At 35.1% G+C, this 18,350-nt stretch overlaps 1 protein-coding gene across 1 annotated transcript in view; it reads left to right on the plus strand.

The window, feature by feature from the left end:
• Positions 1-18,350, plus strand: part of CCDC178 (coiled-coil domain containing 178) — a 379,940-nt gene that overhangs the window by 17,913 nt on the left and 343,677 nt on the right. Inside the window, exons 4-7 of the mRNA XM_027960835.2 lie at positions 1,559-1,581; positions 6,152-6,237; positions 9,370-9,570; positions 15,458-15,678. Coding sequence (XP_027816636.1) covers positions 1,559-1,581; positions 6,152-6,237; positions 9,370-9,570; positions 15,458-15,678 — 531 coding nt within the window. The remainder of the gene's footprint in view (positions 1-1,558; positions 1,582-6,151; positions 6,238-9,369; positions 9,571-15,457; positions 15,679-18,350) is intronic.

Genomic DNA, 18,350 nt, shown 5'->3' on the forward strand with positions numbered 1-18,350 from the left:
GTTTCCACTGTTTCCCCATCTATTTCCCGTGAAATGATGGGACCGGATGCCATGATCTTCATTTTCTGAATGTTGAGCTTTAAGCCACCTTTTTCACTCTCCTCTTTTACTTTCATCAAGAGGCTTTTAGTTCCTCTTCACTTTCTGCCATAAGGGTGGTATCATCTGCATATCTGAGGTTATTGATATTTCTCCCTGCAGTCTTGATTCCAGCTGTTGTTTCTTCCAGTCCAGTGTTTCTCATGATGTACTCTGCATAGAAGTTAAATAAGCAGGGTGACAATATACAGCCTTGACATACTCCTTTTCCTATTTGGAACCAGTCTGTTGTTCTATGTCCAGTTCTAACTGTTGCTTCCTGACCTGCATACAGGTTTCTCAAGAGGTAGGTCAGGTAGTCTTGTATTCCCATCTGTTTCAGAATTTTCCACAGTTTATTGTGATCCACAGAGTCAAAGGCTTTGGCATAGTCAATAAAGCAGAAATAGATGTTTTTTCTGGAACTCTCTTGCTTTTTCCATGATCCAGTGGATGTTGGCAATTTGATCTCTGGTTCCTCTGCCTTTTCTAAAACCAGCTGAACCTGCCCTGCAAATAGGTTCATTGGTACCATCTTTCTAGATTGCACATATATGCATTCATATGTGATATTTATTGTTCTCTTTGTGACTTAGTTCACTCTGTATATTAGGCTCTAGGTTCATCTACCTTATTAGAACTAACTGAAATGTGTCCCTTTTTATGGCTGAATAATATTCTGTTGTGTATTTGTACCGCAACTTCTTTATCCATTCATCTGTTGATGGATATCTAGGTTGCTTCCATATCCTTGCTTCCACTTGTCTCTTCTGAGTTATACTTTTCTTTGCTCCATTTTACCATCAGTCTCATCTGATTACTCTGTTTCGGGAATTCTCAAATATATTGTCCAGTGATCTTACTATTGTGCCTATATATTTTTCTCCAAAATTTTGGTGTGATATGGTAATTGAGAAGTGATCATATATGTCTGATTTAAAATGTTGAATTGAATATTGTCCGTGAAATCCATACATTCTGGCTATATATTCCGTGTTTTTGTTAATTTGTGCCTTTTATAGCCCAAGGTAGTGTTAGAATACATCTGTACAACATAACTCCTACCAAGGATTTTATAGTCCAGAAGTGGGATAATTGTATAAAAAACTAAATATTGGTAAACTTAACATGTAATTATGTGTTTTCCACTTTATGGTAGTATATTGAAATTTAATGGATAGTATGTGCTTCTGATTGTGTGGAAAGTCTGTTAGGAGTAAATGGCATTTGAACTGACTGTTAGGGCAAAGGTAAAGTTTAGAAACAGGTGAAGGGTGAGAACCATTAGGTGAGAGTGATAATAAAAGAATAAGGCTAGCTAAGATAAAGGTATACTTGTAGAAACAACAGAGTATAATTTGACAGAAACAAACAGGAGGATGTAGAGTGTTTACAATTTTGTTAGTGAGTTAAGCTGTTAGTTAAATCTATTATTGATTTGAGACCTTAAAGATTTGATTTTCATCTTTTATTTTGACAGTTTGAAACTTCTTTGGAGGAATGGTAAGAGCATTTCACTCTTCTTTTACATTTTTATGTTCAAATTTTAATGATTAATCTGCTGTAAATAAGTTTATTTCAAAAGAAAAATGATATTGAGAGCAGAATTTTATATTATACATTAATATTTATTTTTAAAAATGTAAGAATCATTTCTCTAATAATGAGTGAAGTTGAGCATCTTTTCATGTGTTTGTTAGCCATCCGTATGTCTTCTTTGGAGAAATGTCTATTTAGTTCTTTGGCCCATTTTTTGATTGGGTCGTTTATTTTTCTGGAATTGAGCTGCAGAAGTTGCTTGTATATTTTTGAGATTAGTTGTTTGTCAGTTGCTTCATTTGCTATTATTTTCTCCCATTCAGAAGGCTGTCTTTTCACCTTGCTTATATTTTCCTTTGTTGTGCAGAAGCTTTTAATTTTCATTAGATCCCATTTGTTTATTTTTGCTTTTATTTCCAGAATTCTGGGAGGTGGATCATAGAGGATCCTGCTGTGATTTATGTCTGAGAGTGTTTTGCCTATGTTCTCCTCTAGGAGTTTTATAGTTTCTGATCTTACATTTAGATCTTTAATCAATTTTGAGTTTATTTTTGTGTGCGGTGTTAGAAAACACTTCACACCAGTCAGAATGGCTGCGATCCAAAAATCTGCAAGCAATAAATGCTGGAGAGGGTGTGGAGAAAAGGGAACCCTCCTACATTGTTGGTGGGAATGCAAACTAGTACAGCCACTATAGAGAACAGTGTGGAGATTCCTTAAAAAATTGCAAATAGAACTACCTTATGACCCAGCAATCCCACTGCTGGGCATACACACTGAGGAAACCAGAATTGAAAGAGACACATGTACCCCAATGTTCATCGCAGCACTGTTTATAATAGCCAGGACATGGAAACAACCTAGATGTCCATCAGCAGATGAATGGATAAGCAAGCTGTGGTACATATACACAATGGAGTATTACTCAGCTGTAAAAAAGAATTCATTTGAATCAGTTCTGATGAGATGGATGAAACTGGAGCCGATTTTACAGAGTGAAGTAAGCCAGAAAGAAAAACACCAATACAGTATACTAACACATATATATGGAATTTAGGAAGATGGCAATGATGACCCTGTATGCAAGACAGGGAAAGAGACACAGATGTGTATAACGGACCTTTGGACTCAGAGGGAGAGGGAGAGGGTGGGATGATTTGGGAGAATGACATTCTAACATGTATACTATCATGTAAGAATTGAATCGCCAGTCTATGTCTGACGCAGGATGCAGCATGCTTGGGGCTGGTGCATGGGGATGACCCAGAGAGATGTTATGGGGAGGGAGGTGGGAGGGGGATTCATGTTTGGGAACACATGTAAGAATTAAAGATATTAAAATTTAAAAAAATAAAAGCTAAAAAAAATTATGAAAAATTTTAAAAGCAAACACTAAAAAAAAAATAAAAAACCCAACTCAGATGAATAAAAAAAAAAAGTAAAAATGTAAGAATCAGGATGTCACTGGAAATAACAGAATAGGAATCTCCAGGGCTCTGTCCTACCATAAAAGCATCTATAAATTTTGGCAAAAATTGGTCAGAATCAGCTTCTGCAGAAATCTGAAATCTAGTCCAAAACTTGCAACAATAAGGGGAAAAATTAATGCAGAAAGAGTGGCTGATTGCCTGAAGGAAGGGCTGTGGCATTTGAAATGTCCCACTTGCCATCCTCCTACCCTCAGATCAGTGGTGGTCATGAAGCAAATAGCCTGAACTTGTGCAGATTGCTAGTGCCAGAGGGAACAATACAGATCTTATTCTCAAAGAATTATAATTCACTGTTTTTATAAGTCTGATGACTCCCTAAAGGGACTAACACAAAGATTGACTTTGTTTTTCCTGATTTAGAGAAATTACAGAGCTGGAACCACCTCCAGGCAGTGTTTGCTGAAAGTATTTAAGGTCATATACTTGTCACCAGTGTCTAAGATTGTGGATAATTTGGGACAGACACTGAAAAGACCAGAATGCCTGGGAATGAAGAGTTTGAGGAAAGAGATATTATAAATCGGGGAATAGGATTTTTCAAAGTTCTCATATATATTGGATAATTTTAAAATGCACAGATATGAACAGTGTTGTACACATGCTCAGGAAAGACCAAGAAGACTTAATCTTTTATCTCTGGCTAGCCTTAGGATCCACACAGGCAAGAATTGAAGGTAGAGGCAGAGTTATAAACATTCTGAATAAGGATGAAAGAAGTACTCCAAGCAAGCGTATAGTTTTCCCTTTTTCTTTTCTTTTTTTTTTTTTCTGACCTCAAGTATTTAAGGTAACTTGGACAAAACTCAATTTCACCAATAAGCTAAGAAACACTTCGGTGACCCCAAGTGAAAAAGAATCTGATATTAATATTACAGTAAGTGTTTGGAAGAATCACTAAACAAACAAAAGCAACCCACAACAAACATCAAAAGTAAGCACAATAGAGGGATGGTAATCTTATTTTCATATCACATTAGAGTACTCAAAATTTCCAGGTTTTTACAAAAATTATGAGGCAGGAGAAGAATAAAGAAAATTTACTTCCATTATTAAGGGGAAAAACAAATGAAGAAAATACTCTGAGGAAGCATGACATTCTGCTTATTGGACGAAGACTTTAAATCAACTGTCTCAAATATCCTCAAAGAGATAAACTGTGGACAAAAATACAACAAAAGCAGGAGATTAATGTCTCAACAAATATAGAATATCAATGAAAAAAGAAAAAATTATAAGGAAGATCCACATAGACATTTTAGAGCTAAAAGGTACAATAACTGAAATGAAAAACTAGAGGTGTTCATCAGCTGAGGAGAAAACCTAGAAAATTCATGTAGACAGCATGCTATAAAAAACCAGAGAGACAATTTGTAATCTCTGGAGGTAATTAAAAGTACTTTGAGATGAATGAAAATCAAAACACTGTGTATCACAACTGAAGAGATGAAGTAAAAGCAGTGCCCAGAGGAAAATTCATAATCATAAATGATTATTCTGAAAGAAATACACCTAATCCAGTAACCTAACTGTATAATCCAAGATCAAGAACAAAACAAGGATAGCCATCTTGCCACCTTTATTGAACACTGGAACCCTCATACAGTGCTACTGGGAATGAAGAATTGGACCAACCACTGTGAAAATGTTTGCTGTTTCCTCAAAAAGCTAAACCTAGAATTAACATATGACCCAGCAATTCCACTCTGATATATGTACCCAAAAGATGTCAAAACCAGTGTTCACACAAAAACTTTTGTATAAATATTTGTTATCATCAGTATTCACAATAGCCAAAAGGTGGAAATAACCTCAAATCCTTCAGTGGACTCATAGATTAATAAACAATGGTGTATCTGTACAATGGAATATTATTCAATTATAAAAAGTAATGACGTTCTGATACATGCTACAACATGTGTAAAATGAAATATCCTGCTTTGGTGTTAGTTATTTTCTTGTGACTTGTATCAGAGGAAGTGTGCTTCTTTTTATATACACTGGAAAGGGCTACACTGGTGACTCAGTGGTGAAGAATGCACCTGCCAGTGCAGGAGACATGGGTTCAATCCCTGATCTGGGAAGATCCCACATGCCCTGGAGCAACCAAAGCCTATGTGCCGCAGCTACTGATCTTGTGCTCTAGAGCTGGGAAATGCAACTACTGAGCCCACGTGCAGCAATGAAGATGCAGCACAGTCAAAAATAGAGTAGATATAAAACAAATACAATTTAAACTAGTCTAGTATTCACGAATTGGACCAGATACTGACAATGAGAAATGCTTCATTATTCAATATATGGAACTTTCACTAGCAAAGTTCTTCAGAAAAGAACATTTGTATATTTTTCTAAAATATTATTAACTTCAAATATTAAATCATATTTTTGCTCCTTACATTTTGTATTGTCTTCCCAGAAACTGCTAAACTGTAATTGGAGAAATAACTTTCAAATTATTTTCAGTAAGTTCTCTTTTTTTTTTTTCCTGATAGCAGCTTTCTCAGAAGAGACTAATATCATTAAAAAAAATATTGCTTTACTATCTCTCAAAAAATTTAAAGTTTTTTTTTTTTTTATTGGTTTTGCCATACATTGACATGAATCCACCACGGGCGTACATGCGATCCCAAACATGAACCCCCCTCCCACCTCCCTCCCCACAACATCCCTCTGGGTCATCCCCGTGCACCAGCCCCAAGCATGCTGTATCCTGCATCAGACATAGACTGGTGATTCGATTCTTACATGATAGTATACATGTTTCAATGCCATTCTCCCAAATCATCCCACCCTCTCCCTCTCCCTCTGAGTCCAAAAGTCCACTATAACAAATTTTAAATTCCTGTTAATTTACCATGAAATATAAATGTCATTACCAATTAGAATTTTGCTATTTTAATTTCTTAAATAGTACCATTAACATGTATAGTAAGCGTCACTATAGACATTTTAAATTCAGTGTGAAAACATCACCTAAAATTTGTTTGACTAATGGTAAGTATAGTCCTTCTTTATTAACTGGTTGCTTCTTTTCCATTATAAAGGAACAGAACTTCTTTCACAGAAGACCTGAAAAAAGATCTGAGTGTTTCTACACTAGTGCAAGAGCCCAAACCAGAAGAACTGAGAGGTAAAATTGTGCCTCACACTACATAAGCAGAATTACATTTAAAAGCTCATTAGCTTTTCATTTATGTATTTCTGATATTCACAAGAATCATGTGTGAGTTTTATAATTCTTAAGAGTGTCCAGCAGAAGTAAGAGCCTTCTATACTGTTTGATTAAATACTTATTCAACAAACATTTATTAATTACGGTAATATATATATACTGCTCTAGGTCCTTCCCTCTCTACCTCTCAGGAAGCTAATGGTAATCCGGTACTGTCCATTAAGACTTTCTGTGATAGTAGAAATATGTTTTGTCTCATTGTCCAGTAGGGTAACTGCTAGCCACATGTAGCTACGAGCACTTAGAATATGGCGACACTGAGGAAGTTAAATGTTAAGTTTAACTTTAACTTGCATTTAAATGTAAATTAATCACATGTGGTTCATGGCTACCGTATTAGACATTACAGCTATATATATATATATATATATATATATATATATATGATTCAGTTCAGTTCAGTTACTCAGTTATGTCTGGCTCTTTGTGACCCCATGAACCACAGCACACCAGGCCTCCCTGTCCATCACGAACTCCTGGAGTCCACCCAAACCCATGTCCATTGAGTCAGTGATGCCATCCAACCATCTCATCCTCTATCGTCCCCTTCTCCTCCTACCCTCAATCCTTCCCAGCATCAGGGTCTTTTCAAATGAGTCAGCTCTTCGCATCAGGTGGCCAAAGTATTGGAGTTTCAGCTTCAACAATGAACACCCAGGACTGATCTCCTTTAGAATGGACTGGTTGGATCTCCTTGCAGTCCAAGGGACTCTCAAGAGTCTTCTCCCACCACAGCTCAAAAGCATCAATTCTTCAGTGCTCAGCTTTCTTTATAGTCCAACTCTCATATTCATACATGACCACTGGAAAAACCATAGCCTTGAAGACTAACCTTCTAGTCACAATTTCCAAATATAAATGTATAAAAATTTTATACTGGTATAAAAATTTGTATTAAAATTATTTCAACATATTTGAATTTATCTTTGGCATTACTTTAAACACTTCCTCCTACTTTTGCAACAAAACTTTGTTAAATGCCTTCCTTTAGTGAAGGATAACTAATAAACTCAGGACTCTGTAAAAGCATGAATATTTTGTATTTGTCTTCTATAATGAAAGTGAAAATCTGATTCAATTATTTCTTAATTTTTCAGTGACAAATTCTAGGAGAAAATATCAATGTATTAATGGTCACAATAACAAACTAATTCCAATTATGTTTATTATAAACATGTATATTTGACCCTAAAACACAAGACAGTATCAGGATGAGGAAGATTTATTGTAATTAAGTTGTTTCTACCAATAAAAATGGTGCTTTCCAGGTGGCTCAATAGGTAATGAATCCACCTTCAAGGCAGGGATATGCAGGAGATGTGGGTTTGATCCCTGGGTCAGGAAGATCCGCTGGAGGGGTGCATGGCAACCCTCTCCAGTGTTCTTGCCTGGAGAAACCTATGGACAGAGGAGCATGAGTCTTTCCATAGGGCTGCAAAAAGTCGGACATGGCTGAAACCCCTGAGCACACCCACACCCTAATAAAAATGCAGGTGGATGCTCACTTATTCAATATGAAACAGTAAAACTAATTGAGATAGTATTCTGGAAAAAAATCCAGAGAGGTGTTAAACAGAATTCGCGACATCTTAAGTTATACACATAGCATTTGTTTTAGACTGCTATTGTAGAAACAGTATAAAAGACATCTTGTCTAAATGTAATGGACACCTTTGGTAAAAACACATATATATCCAATCAGGAGTGCTTTAATTTTAAGTGGCATAACTCCATCATATCTTTCCAACTGAAGCCCTGTTATAGAAATTGAATGAATGTTAAGCTGATTGGTGAACAGTGTTTGATGTGTATGTTGTAATAAAAAGCAGACCATTTATAGAAGATCAAGTGTCTAAGATATTGTGGAATTTGAAAAATAAAGACAATAGACCAAATAAATAGAACTCAAATAAAAGACCAGGCTGGAAAAAGTTAATTTTGTGCATTACAATAGAAAAATCTGTTTCTCAGGAATTCTTTTTAGGCATACTGAATTTCTTTAACAAGCCCACTAGGTTAAAAATAAGAACTGTGTGAGTGGTTAGCTTGTACTAATAACCATTATGTAATACTACTTTCCAGCAAAAAAAAAATAATGTCTTTACTGTCCAAAAGAAAGAGAAAGCAAAATAAAAGAAAATTTATTGTTAGTTGCTTTTCTTCTTGATCCAGTTTCACTGTTTTTCCTCCAGCCTTAGCTCTTTAGATGCTTTGCCTTGTTTGACACTCTGTGTTTGTTTATATCTTTTTGTCATGTCACATTTTGGCAAAAGCCACTGTTTACAAGTATAAATCTTACCAGAATATGAGTCATATCCATCTTTCTTACTGACCAACCTCCAGGGAGAGAGCATATTGTCTAGAATGTAACAGGCTCTCTATCCATTTCTTGCATAAATAGATGAATGAATACTCATGTTAATCATTTTGTTAACATTAAACCTTATCATTCCAGAGCTGTGAAGCAGGAGTCCCAAATGTTTCTCATAAAGGAGTTAATTTGTATTATAACTGAATAAATAGAATTTGTAAACGATGATGAATTTCTGGCAAGGCTAACAAGGGATGTTATTATCTGATAAGATAAAGAATATAAAGTGTCTTATTCCTAAGAACCATCTGAGGATTTTCAGTATTTATCTGATATAATCATTATGGTTTGTTTTTCCCATAGAGTGGGAGGAAACCGAAGCATAGTTTCAAAATAAAGCTCTAGAATACAGCTTGTGAATGGAACATATGTTTTTTTGCTCAAAAATATTATGTGTGAAGCTATTGGTTGAGACTTATTCTGATTGTCTTATAAAATATTCATTTCAAAATCTGTCTTCAAAGGTTATAATTAATGTTATGATTGTATTATAGTGAAACTTGTGTTTACAAGGCTCAGTCATTTTTCTAAAATTCTCTTGGTAAATATATAAATATTAAAAGATAGCAATACAACTGGTTCCCCAGCTCCCTCACCCACTACCATCCGGCTTACAGGCTGATTTATTAGCAAATATGAATACGTATTTCCCTTTTAAGATGAAAAGTGTCCTGAATTGAAGCAGGAAATGGAAACACTGCTATCAGAGGCCATCCATCTCATTAAAAGTCTGGAGACTGATCGGGCAGAAGCTGAAGAAGCTTTACAACGACAAAAATCAAGAAAGAAAAGGATTACCACACAAATTGATTCTTGGTCAATCTGGAAACTTCAAGAAATCCCATTAGCTGTGCAGAACGGTAATAATCAGGATTTTTCATATTGTCATTTAGTTTATTGGAGAGGCATGGATGATTAATTGAGCTCTGAATTAAAAAATTACTTGTGCTTAAAGTGACCATATTATATTACTTGCAAACCAGTGTATATTTGAAATACACTATTAATGATAATGCTGTGTTTGCAGACATAAATTGGGACTTCACTGAATAAACCTGGACCTGCTGTCATTTGGTATTTGTTGGAAATTCCATTGAATTTATGGTATCCAAGGAGCATGCAAACATTTGGCACATATTTCCTGTAATGACTATAATATTTCAGTTACTAGAAATTTAAAGTGATTGCCAGTTGGTGGCATCAGCTACATATTTAAATCTAGGAAAATGAGAGAATTCTAAGTGATATATTAGGAATTACATGCATCTTCTTTTGTGAATTCAATGGTAGGTTCACATTAGGAACTTCTAGCAGGCAAAGAAACCTAGGAGGTTTCCAAAAGTCATGTAGATAACACAAGTTTAAAAGGTAAAACTTTTATCTTTTAGATTACAGAAGGAGGGACATGTGATCAAGTGTTAAATAATCTAAAGGTTTTGGATTTTTCATTTTCAAATATGGTATTTATCAAACATACCAGACTACCTGATCCTTCTGAGGCTGGAAGCTTTTCTATGTTCTCATAGGGTAACAATTTTAATTCAGGGTTCACATGCTTAATAAATGGGTGACATTAGGATTCTTGTATAACCCATGATTTAAACCAAAACACCTTTGAGAGAAAAAAAGATGACATTAGCTATTGTTGTTAGTCACATTCTTCAGGAATACAAGTAACATGTCTAAATCACAAATGAAAGTGACAAGAAACTAGCTTTATCCAAAGGAGAGGGTAATGAGCTACTGTTCTTTCTTCTGGTGACTCTCCTTGATACTGAGCTGTTTGTATTTTCTGTAGAAGTCAGTTAGACTTCAACTGCTTTTGTTGCCTCTGTTAGGATTCTTGAAGTAATACTGGTTCTAGACCAGTGAATTAGACCATTACTAATTTCTTAGCTTGAGTTTGATATCTAAATCTTTATAAGTTTTAAATATGGGTTTTCATTTCTTTGAAGTCAGTATTTTTCTACCCAGAGTCCAGATAACGAGTTTTCTATTTATGTGTATTTAAGTCCAAAATTGTTAACATCCTTTTAACAGCTAATTTAATTTATTTACTAGTTTTAAATCTCTTTTCTCTTTCTTCTTGAGTCAGTTTTCATCATTTGAGCCTTCTAAATAATTTGTCCATTTTACTTTAATTGTCTTATTTGCTTGTCCAATCTTGTTCCTAATAACTATTTTGATATTTATAATAGCAGTAAGGATAACATATCTTTCATACTTGATTTTGGTAATTTGTACTTTCTCACTTTCTTTTCTTCCCACCTTGGTTTATCAAAAGGCACAACAATTTTGTTGATCTATTTAAAAAGCCAATATTTGCTTGATTTCTCATATTTATTTTAGCTTTAGTATAATTGATTTCTTCTCTGATTTCCTTTCTCATGCTTTCTTTGGGAATTATTTAATGTAGTATTTTTCTCTTCATAAAGTGGAAGCCTTGATTATTTGTTCAGTACCTTTCTTCTTTTCTAGAGTAGACATTTAAGAACTGAAGTTACTTTTAGGAACTATATTAGTTGGATTTCATAAATATTCATATGCTATGAGCTTATTTTAATTAGGTAAAATATTTTAAAAATTATTTTTGTGATTTCTTTTTAGATCTATTATTTATTTAGATATTGCTGTTTAATTTGAAATCATTTAGGGATTTTTTTGCAATTTTTCCCCAACATTTTTCTTTTGATTTCTAATTTAATTTAGAAACATTTTATTCACATTAAAATTATTTAGAATAAAAATTATCCAGCATTTTAAATATTTTGGAGAATATTCTGTGTTTGGCCAAAATTAATGTACATTCTGTTGTTTGGTTAAGTGTCTATGCTGCTGCTGCTGCTGCTGCTAAGTCGCTTCAGTCGTGTCCAACTCTGTGCGACCCCAGAGATGGCAGCCCACTAGGCTCCCCCGTCCCTGGGATTCTCCAGGCAAGAACACTGGAGTGGGTTACCGTTTCCTTCTCCAATGCATGAAAGTGAAAAGTGAAAGTGAAGTCGCTCAGTCGTGTCTGACTCTTAGCAATCCCATGGACTGCAGCCTACCAGGCACCTCCATCCATGGGATTTTCCAGGCAAGAGTACTGGAGTGGGGTGCCACTGCCTTCTCCAAGAAGTGTCTATAAATGTGTTAATTGGTTGATGGTGCTGTTTAAGTCTTCTGTCTCTGATTTCCCTGTGTAGTTGTTTATTGAGTTATTGTGAGTTGGGTGTTAAAATCTCCAACTATGATTTCTCTGGTGAATCTGAGAGGAAACTAATGATACCAAAACTTTTTCTTTTTCAATTGCCAGGTTTTGTTCATTTATTTTAATTTTTAAAAAATCTTGAGTAAAAGACCCTGATAAGCTTTAAATAAATTAAGAAGTGCACTACAACCAACATTTAAGTTTGGAATGGGATTTTTTTTTGGCAACTAGGCATCAGTGACAGATTTAGCCTTGAGGAAATCCTGAAATCCTAATATCCTTCAGTTCCCATTTTGACCCATCTATTTGGTACAGGAGACTGAGGATAAAGCCTGAGTCTCACCCAAATGACAAGTCCGGTTAGAAGTCATTACATGAAGCTGAGAGTCCAAAGGCCTCCATTCCAGCATTAAGCATGAATCATGAATAAACCTATTGCTGCAGTTGAATAGCAAAGAAAGTTGCTTGTTTCACTTAGTAGAGAAAAGCAGACAGTATTCCAAGAATTCTTAAAATACTGATCTAAATGGATTTGGGACTGATATTCCTACGTGAATCTGAAAATACACAGTGGAGAATGTCATTTAAATGTTCTGTGGGGTGGTGGTAAAGCTAGGCATCTTCAGGAACAAAGACAGATGTGCTTTTTTGAAAGACTGAAAATTCAAGCTAGGTATCAAGGAACTGTCTCAGAGTCTCAAGACAAGAAATAGCCCGATATCAAGGATCATAAAACACAAGAATACAGATTCGGTAAGTGTGAGTTAGTAGAAATAGACAGCGTAATCTTACTCAAAAAGTTTTCAGATATTAGATTGCACATGACATTAGACAATGATTTTATTTAATGGGCTTCCCTGGTGGCTCATGGTAAGAATCCTCCTGCCAATGCAGGAGACCCAGACTCAATCCCTGGATTGGAAAGATCCCTTGGAGGAGGAAATGGCAACCCACTCCAGTATTCTTGCCTGGAAAAATCCCACGGACAAAGGAGCTTGGCAGGCTACCGTCCATGGTGTTGCAGAGAGTTGAACATGACTTAACAACTGAGAATATTTAATATGTTTTATGAAATAAAAGGAGAAGTCTGAAAATAAAAGCAAGGACTAAGAGACTACTTTTAAAAGAAAGAAAAATGGGAATAAAAAAGACTTACTAGAAATTAGAAATCTACTACTTGAAATTAAAGTCTCAATAACTGGTTAAATGGTCTGTTAGACTAAGGAAGAGAAAAGTAATAAATATAAATCTAGAAAAATTTACATGAAATGAATCAAAGGTACACAAGGAGAAGGAAAATATGAATTAAATATTTAAAGACATAGACTATAACATGAAAAAGGATGATGAATATCTAATAGAAGATCATTACAGAGATAATGATGACAATACTTAATGGGATGGTGACTGACTTTTTAAAACAAAAATACTACTGTCTAATTAGGATAAAATTAAAAGGGAATGTTGTCAAACATTTCACAAATATAAGAAATTAGAAAACATTTAAAACTGTATCATTAAAACTTACTAAAATTATTTTCACATAAATGAAAAAAGCTAATTATTTAAAGGAAAATCAATAGCATTTATCATATTCAAGAAAGAAGATGATATCAAAATTTTTGAAATATATGACTAGAAAAATAAAAGCAAAATAAATACAAAGAAAAAACAGAAACCCAATAACAAAATGGTTAAATAATGAAATATATATAATTCTGAAGATATACAGACCTAAATGTTAGATCAATAAAAGAAAAATAATAAAGGAAATAATGGAATACCAATGGCAAGATTAATGAAGAACACAGAGAAAATATGTGAGTAAATCCAATTAGAAATGCAGATGGTATTTAAAAATGGAGCAATGATTAATAATAAGGAAGATATACAGAACAAATGTCTTAGAGTATTATTGAAACCTTGATGAACTGGATAAATTCACAGAAAAAAATGGACTGATGAATAGATAGCCAAAAAATACATATAGCCATTAAAGGAAAGATATTGACTTAATAAATAAAAATCCTTTCTTGCAAAATACACACATGCATACATACATACATACATACATACATACAGGGCAATAAAACTTTACAGGCAATTTCAAACTTACACAAAATCATAGAGAACAGAAATAAAAGAAACTAACACAGATACAAGATGCTAGCATAAATTGTAAAGCAAATTAGATGAATACAGTACAAATATGCAAAATTACAGGCCAAAATCATGAGCATATATGCAAAGTGTCCTCAGTGAATATGACACCAAAACCCACCAAGAAGTTTATTTTAAAAAAGATGAAAAGATCCCCAAGCTAGCCAATTGAAGTTTATTCCAAGAGTTCAAGGTTAGGTTAATCTCAGAAACTTAATGATATAATGAGAAAATATTTTATATAATTTCTCTAAAATTGTCCTAGTCTGTTAATGGACATTTAATTTATAATTTGTTTCTATTTCACTTAAAAGAAATTTCCATATGTATTATTTCAGATATTTTTGTATGGAACAAAAGTTTTCTATCCATTTATTCAAATTCCCATTCCTATTGTTTGAGAACATTTTGTTACTTCTTCCTATAGGCCGTGCTATACTCATGTTAGGTCTGTCACTAGATCTGTGCATTTTTGTTTGTCTTAATTTTGCTGTGTGAGATCATTCTGATTTCACTATGAGATTTATTTTTGTGGATAAACATTATTTCTTATATTAATACTGATTTTCATGAGTTATTATTTTTATAATTTCAAGTGATTTTTGTAGTTTAATCCCTTTGATGGTGAATGAAGGAACACTAAAATAATTTAAGGACTTCCCAGGCTGCCCAGTAGTTTGGACTCTGCACTTCCACTGCAGGGAGCATGGGTTCCATCCATGATTGGGGAGCTAGGATCCCGCATGCCACATGGCATGGTCAAATAGCAAAAATAAAAAACAAGTAATGTCTGAAACTAAAATATTTCATCAGTTCAGTTCAGTTGTTCAATCATGTCCCACTCTTTGCGACCCCATGGACTGCAGCATGCCAAGCCTCCCTGTCTATCACCAACTCCCAGAGTTTACTCAAACTCATGTCCTTTGAGTTGGTGATGCCATCCAACCATCTCATCCACTCTCGTCCCCTCTTCCTCCTGCCTTCAATCTTTCCCAGCATTAGGGTCTTTTCAAATGAGTCAGTTCTTCACATCAGGGAGCCAAAGTATTGGAGTTTCAGATTCAACATCTGCCCTTCCAATGAACATTCAAGGCTGATTCCCTTTAGGACAGACTGGTTGAATCTCCTTACAGTCCAAGGGACTATCAAGAGTCTTTTCCAACACCACAGTTCAAAAGCATCAATTCTTTGGCGCTCAGCTTTCTTTATAGTCCAACTCTCCCTTCCATACATGACTACTGGAAAACCATAGTCTTGACTAGACGAACCTTTGTTGGCAAAGTAATGCCTCTGCTTTTTTATATTCATATTTCATATCTACTATCAAACAAAGATGTCCTTCTGAAGCTTTTGTTTTAAATTTAGATTTTCTTTTTGTCCTTTCACTGTATGTCTAGAACATGAAGCCTATTTGAGAGATATAATAGAACTACGATGGCAGTTTGAAGATAAAACTCGTCAACGAAAACATCTGGAAGAGCAAAAGGAGAAATTAGCAGAAACTAATGCAAAGCTTAAAGAAGACATAGACTATATGATTAAACAGCACCCTCTACTGCTTGCAAAGCGAGACCACGAACTTGCATCTCTGAGGGAATATTACCAGAAAAAATTTGAGGTAAGTGAATAAAAGAATGGCTGTGCATTTTACAGACTGTTTCTTAATTATAAGAATTTCAGCTCTAAGAAGTTAACATACCTTGAAAGGTTTCATTCTCATTGAAAATTGGCCCATTGTATATCTTTTAAAGAAATTATCAATCAATACAGTTGATTGATATTCATTTAAAGTGTGTCTTCTTACCTTATGTTTAAACTTAAAAATATTAAATTGTAGTCAGTGTACTAATATGATTTTGGAGATGTTAAACAGTGTGGTATTATTTGAAGCTATAAATTGAACTGAGAAAGAATGTAAGTATACTGTATCAGTAAACTTCATTCCGGATGAAAACATGTAAGCAACATGTAAGGTGTTTTTAATGATTAACATTTAATCTCCTCTTGTGGGATCATATAGAAAAATAAATTATTTCTTATGGCCACTAAATGGACAAATTTAATTTTGTATCATGTTTGTTCTTGATCATTTTAAGTTAGTAAACTAAGTCATTAAATGTCTCCTATATTTGTTCCATTTTCCTTCATCATTCTCCAAAAGATAACCTCATCATGAACTTCTGTTTCCAGGCAAAATTTGAATAATTTTATAGGCACATGTGCAACTTATATACACTACATACTGTTTATCAGATGTTCTGTAACTTTCTGAAATGTTTTTTGTTTGCTGTGGGCTTAATCGTTCAGTCGTGTATGACTCTTTGTGACCCCGTGGACTGTAGCTTGCCAGGCTCCTCTGTCCAAGGGAATTCTCTAGGTGTAAATACTGGAGCAGGTTGCCATGCCCTCCTACAAGGGACCTTCCCAACCCAGGGATCAAACCCAGGTCTGCCGTGTTGCAGGCGGATTCTTTACCATCTGAGCCACCAGGGAAGCCCAAGAATACTGGAGTGGGTAACCTATCCTTTCTCCAGAGGATCTTCCCAACTCAGGAATCAAGCCAGTGTCTCCTACATTCCAGGTGGATTCTTTACCAGCTGAGCTATTTATTTTTTAATCTGATGTTATTCTGGAGCTCCAGCTACTATTGATGTACACAGATTTAGTCCATTCATTTTACTTTCCAATTCCACCAAATAGATATCTCTGGTTTTGTGTGTTGTTTCCCATATTTATCTACAGTGCTGATTTGACTATAAACAATAAGGAGCCCTGATCATGTTCCTCTTTTTGTGCATGTGAATTTTTCTTGGCTACATATCTAGTGGAGTATTTACTGAGTTCTGGGTTATATACATTTTCAACTTCATTAGTTAAAATTACACTGCTCTCCAGAGTGTCTTTGACAGTTTATATTCTTAAAGTAGTAGCAATGCTGGAGATGTCCCATTTATCTACTGTGAACAAGGGTTCTAGCAGTATCCTTTTTTTCATCATAATAGACCCCTTATTTAAAACTGGACAGGGAAGCCTGGCATGCTGCAGTCCATGGGGTCGCAAAAAGCAGGACACAACTAAGTGACTGAACAAAAAACGACAAGTAGCCCCCTTTAGTTGGATGGCAGTGTGTCAGGGTAAAGTTCATTTCTCAATTTGCCTTTACTCATGATATTTCTAATGAGATGTACATAGTAGTTATACAGGGTTTTTCAAAAAGGAAAGCTTTTTGAAATGGACTGACTCAGTCGGAAGCCACACCCTTTTTTATTCAGCCTTTTTGTAAACTTACAGCAACCCCAATATAACAGCTGCAGTTCTGACTTACATTTTATAGCACAAGGCAACCTTGAGAATGGAGGCCAGTATCCAAGATGGCTGAATAGAAAGGCAGAAGAAGCTGTGTATCTATTTCTGGGAGAAAAAAAGAAACTGCAGTCTTGTTCATTTGACTTATTTTTCCTACAAACAAACCCAATCCTAACTGTTACACCCTACATTTTTGTCAAGGTTTTGTTGTGATACTTTAAATTTTGTCCATAGGTGTGTGAATTGGTATCCCTAAAGTAATTTTAGTGTGTTTCGCCCTGATAGTGGACATAGATATTGCCTAGGGAGGGAAAGCACAGTTGTTGAAGATCACACTAGTGAATGGGTTCAGTTCAGTTCACTCAGAGTCATGTCCAACTCTTTAAGGCCCCGTGGACTGCAGCACGCCAGGCTTCCCTGTCTATCATGAAATCCCAGAGCTCACTCAAACTCATGTCCATTGAGTTGATGATGCCATCAACAGTCTCATCCTCTGTTGTCCCCTCTCCTCCTGCCTTCACACTTTTCCAGGATCAGGGTCTTTTCCAATGAGTCAGTTCTTTGCATCAGGTGGCCAAAGTATTGGAGTTTTAGCTTCAGCGTCAGTCCTTCCAATAAATATTCAGGACCGATTTCCTTGAGGACTGACTGCTTGGATCTCCTTGCAGTCCAAGGGACTCTCATGAGTCTTCTCCAACACTACGGTTCAAAATCATCAATTCTTCAGTGCTCAGATTTCTTTATGGTCCAACACTTACACATCCATACACAACTACTGGAAAAACCATAGCTTTGACTAGACGGACCTTTGTTGGCAAAGTAATGTCTCTGATTTTTAATATGTTGTCTAGGATGGTCATAGCTTTTCTTCCAAGGAGCAAGTGTCTTTTAATTTCATGGCTGCAGTCATCATCTGCAGTGATTTTGGAGCCCAAGAAAATAAAGTCAGTCACTGTTTCCATTGTTTCCCCATCTATTTGCCAT

This window comes from Ovis aries, chromosome 23, assembly GCF_016772045.2.
Source record: "Ovis aries strain OAR_USU_Benz2616 breed Rambouillet chromosome 23, ARS-UI_Ramb_v3.0, whole genome shotgun sequence".
NCBI lineage: Eukaryota > Metazoa > Chordata > Mammalia > Artiodactyla > Bovidae > Ovis > Ovis aries.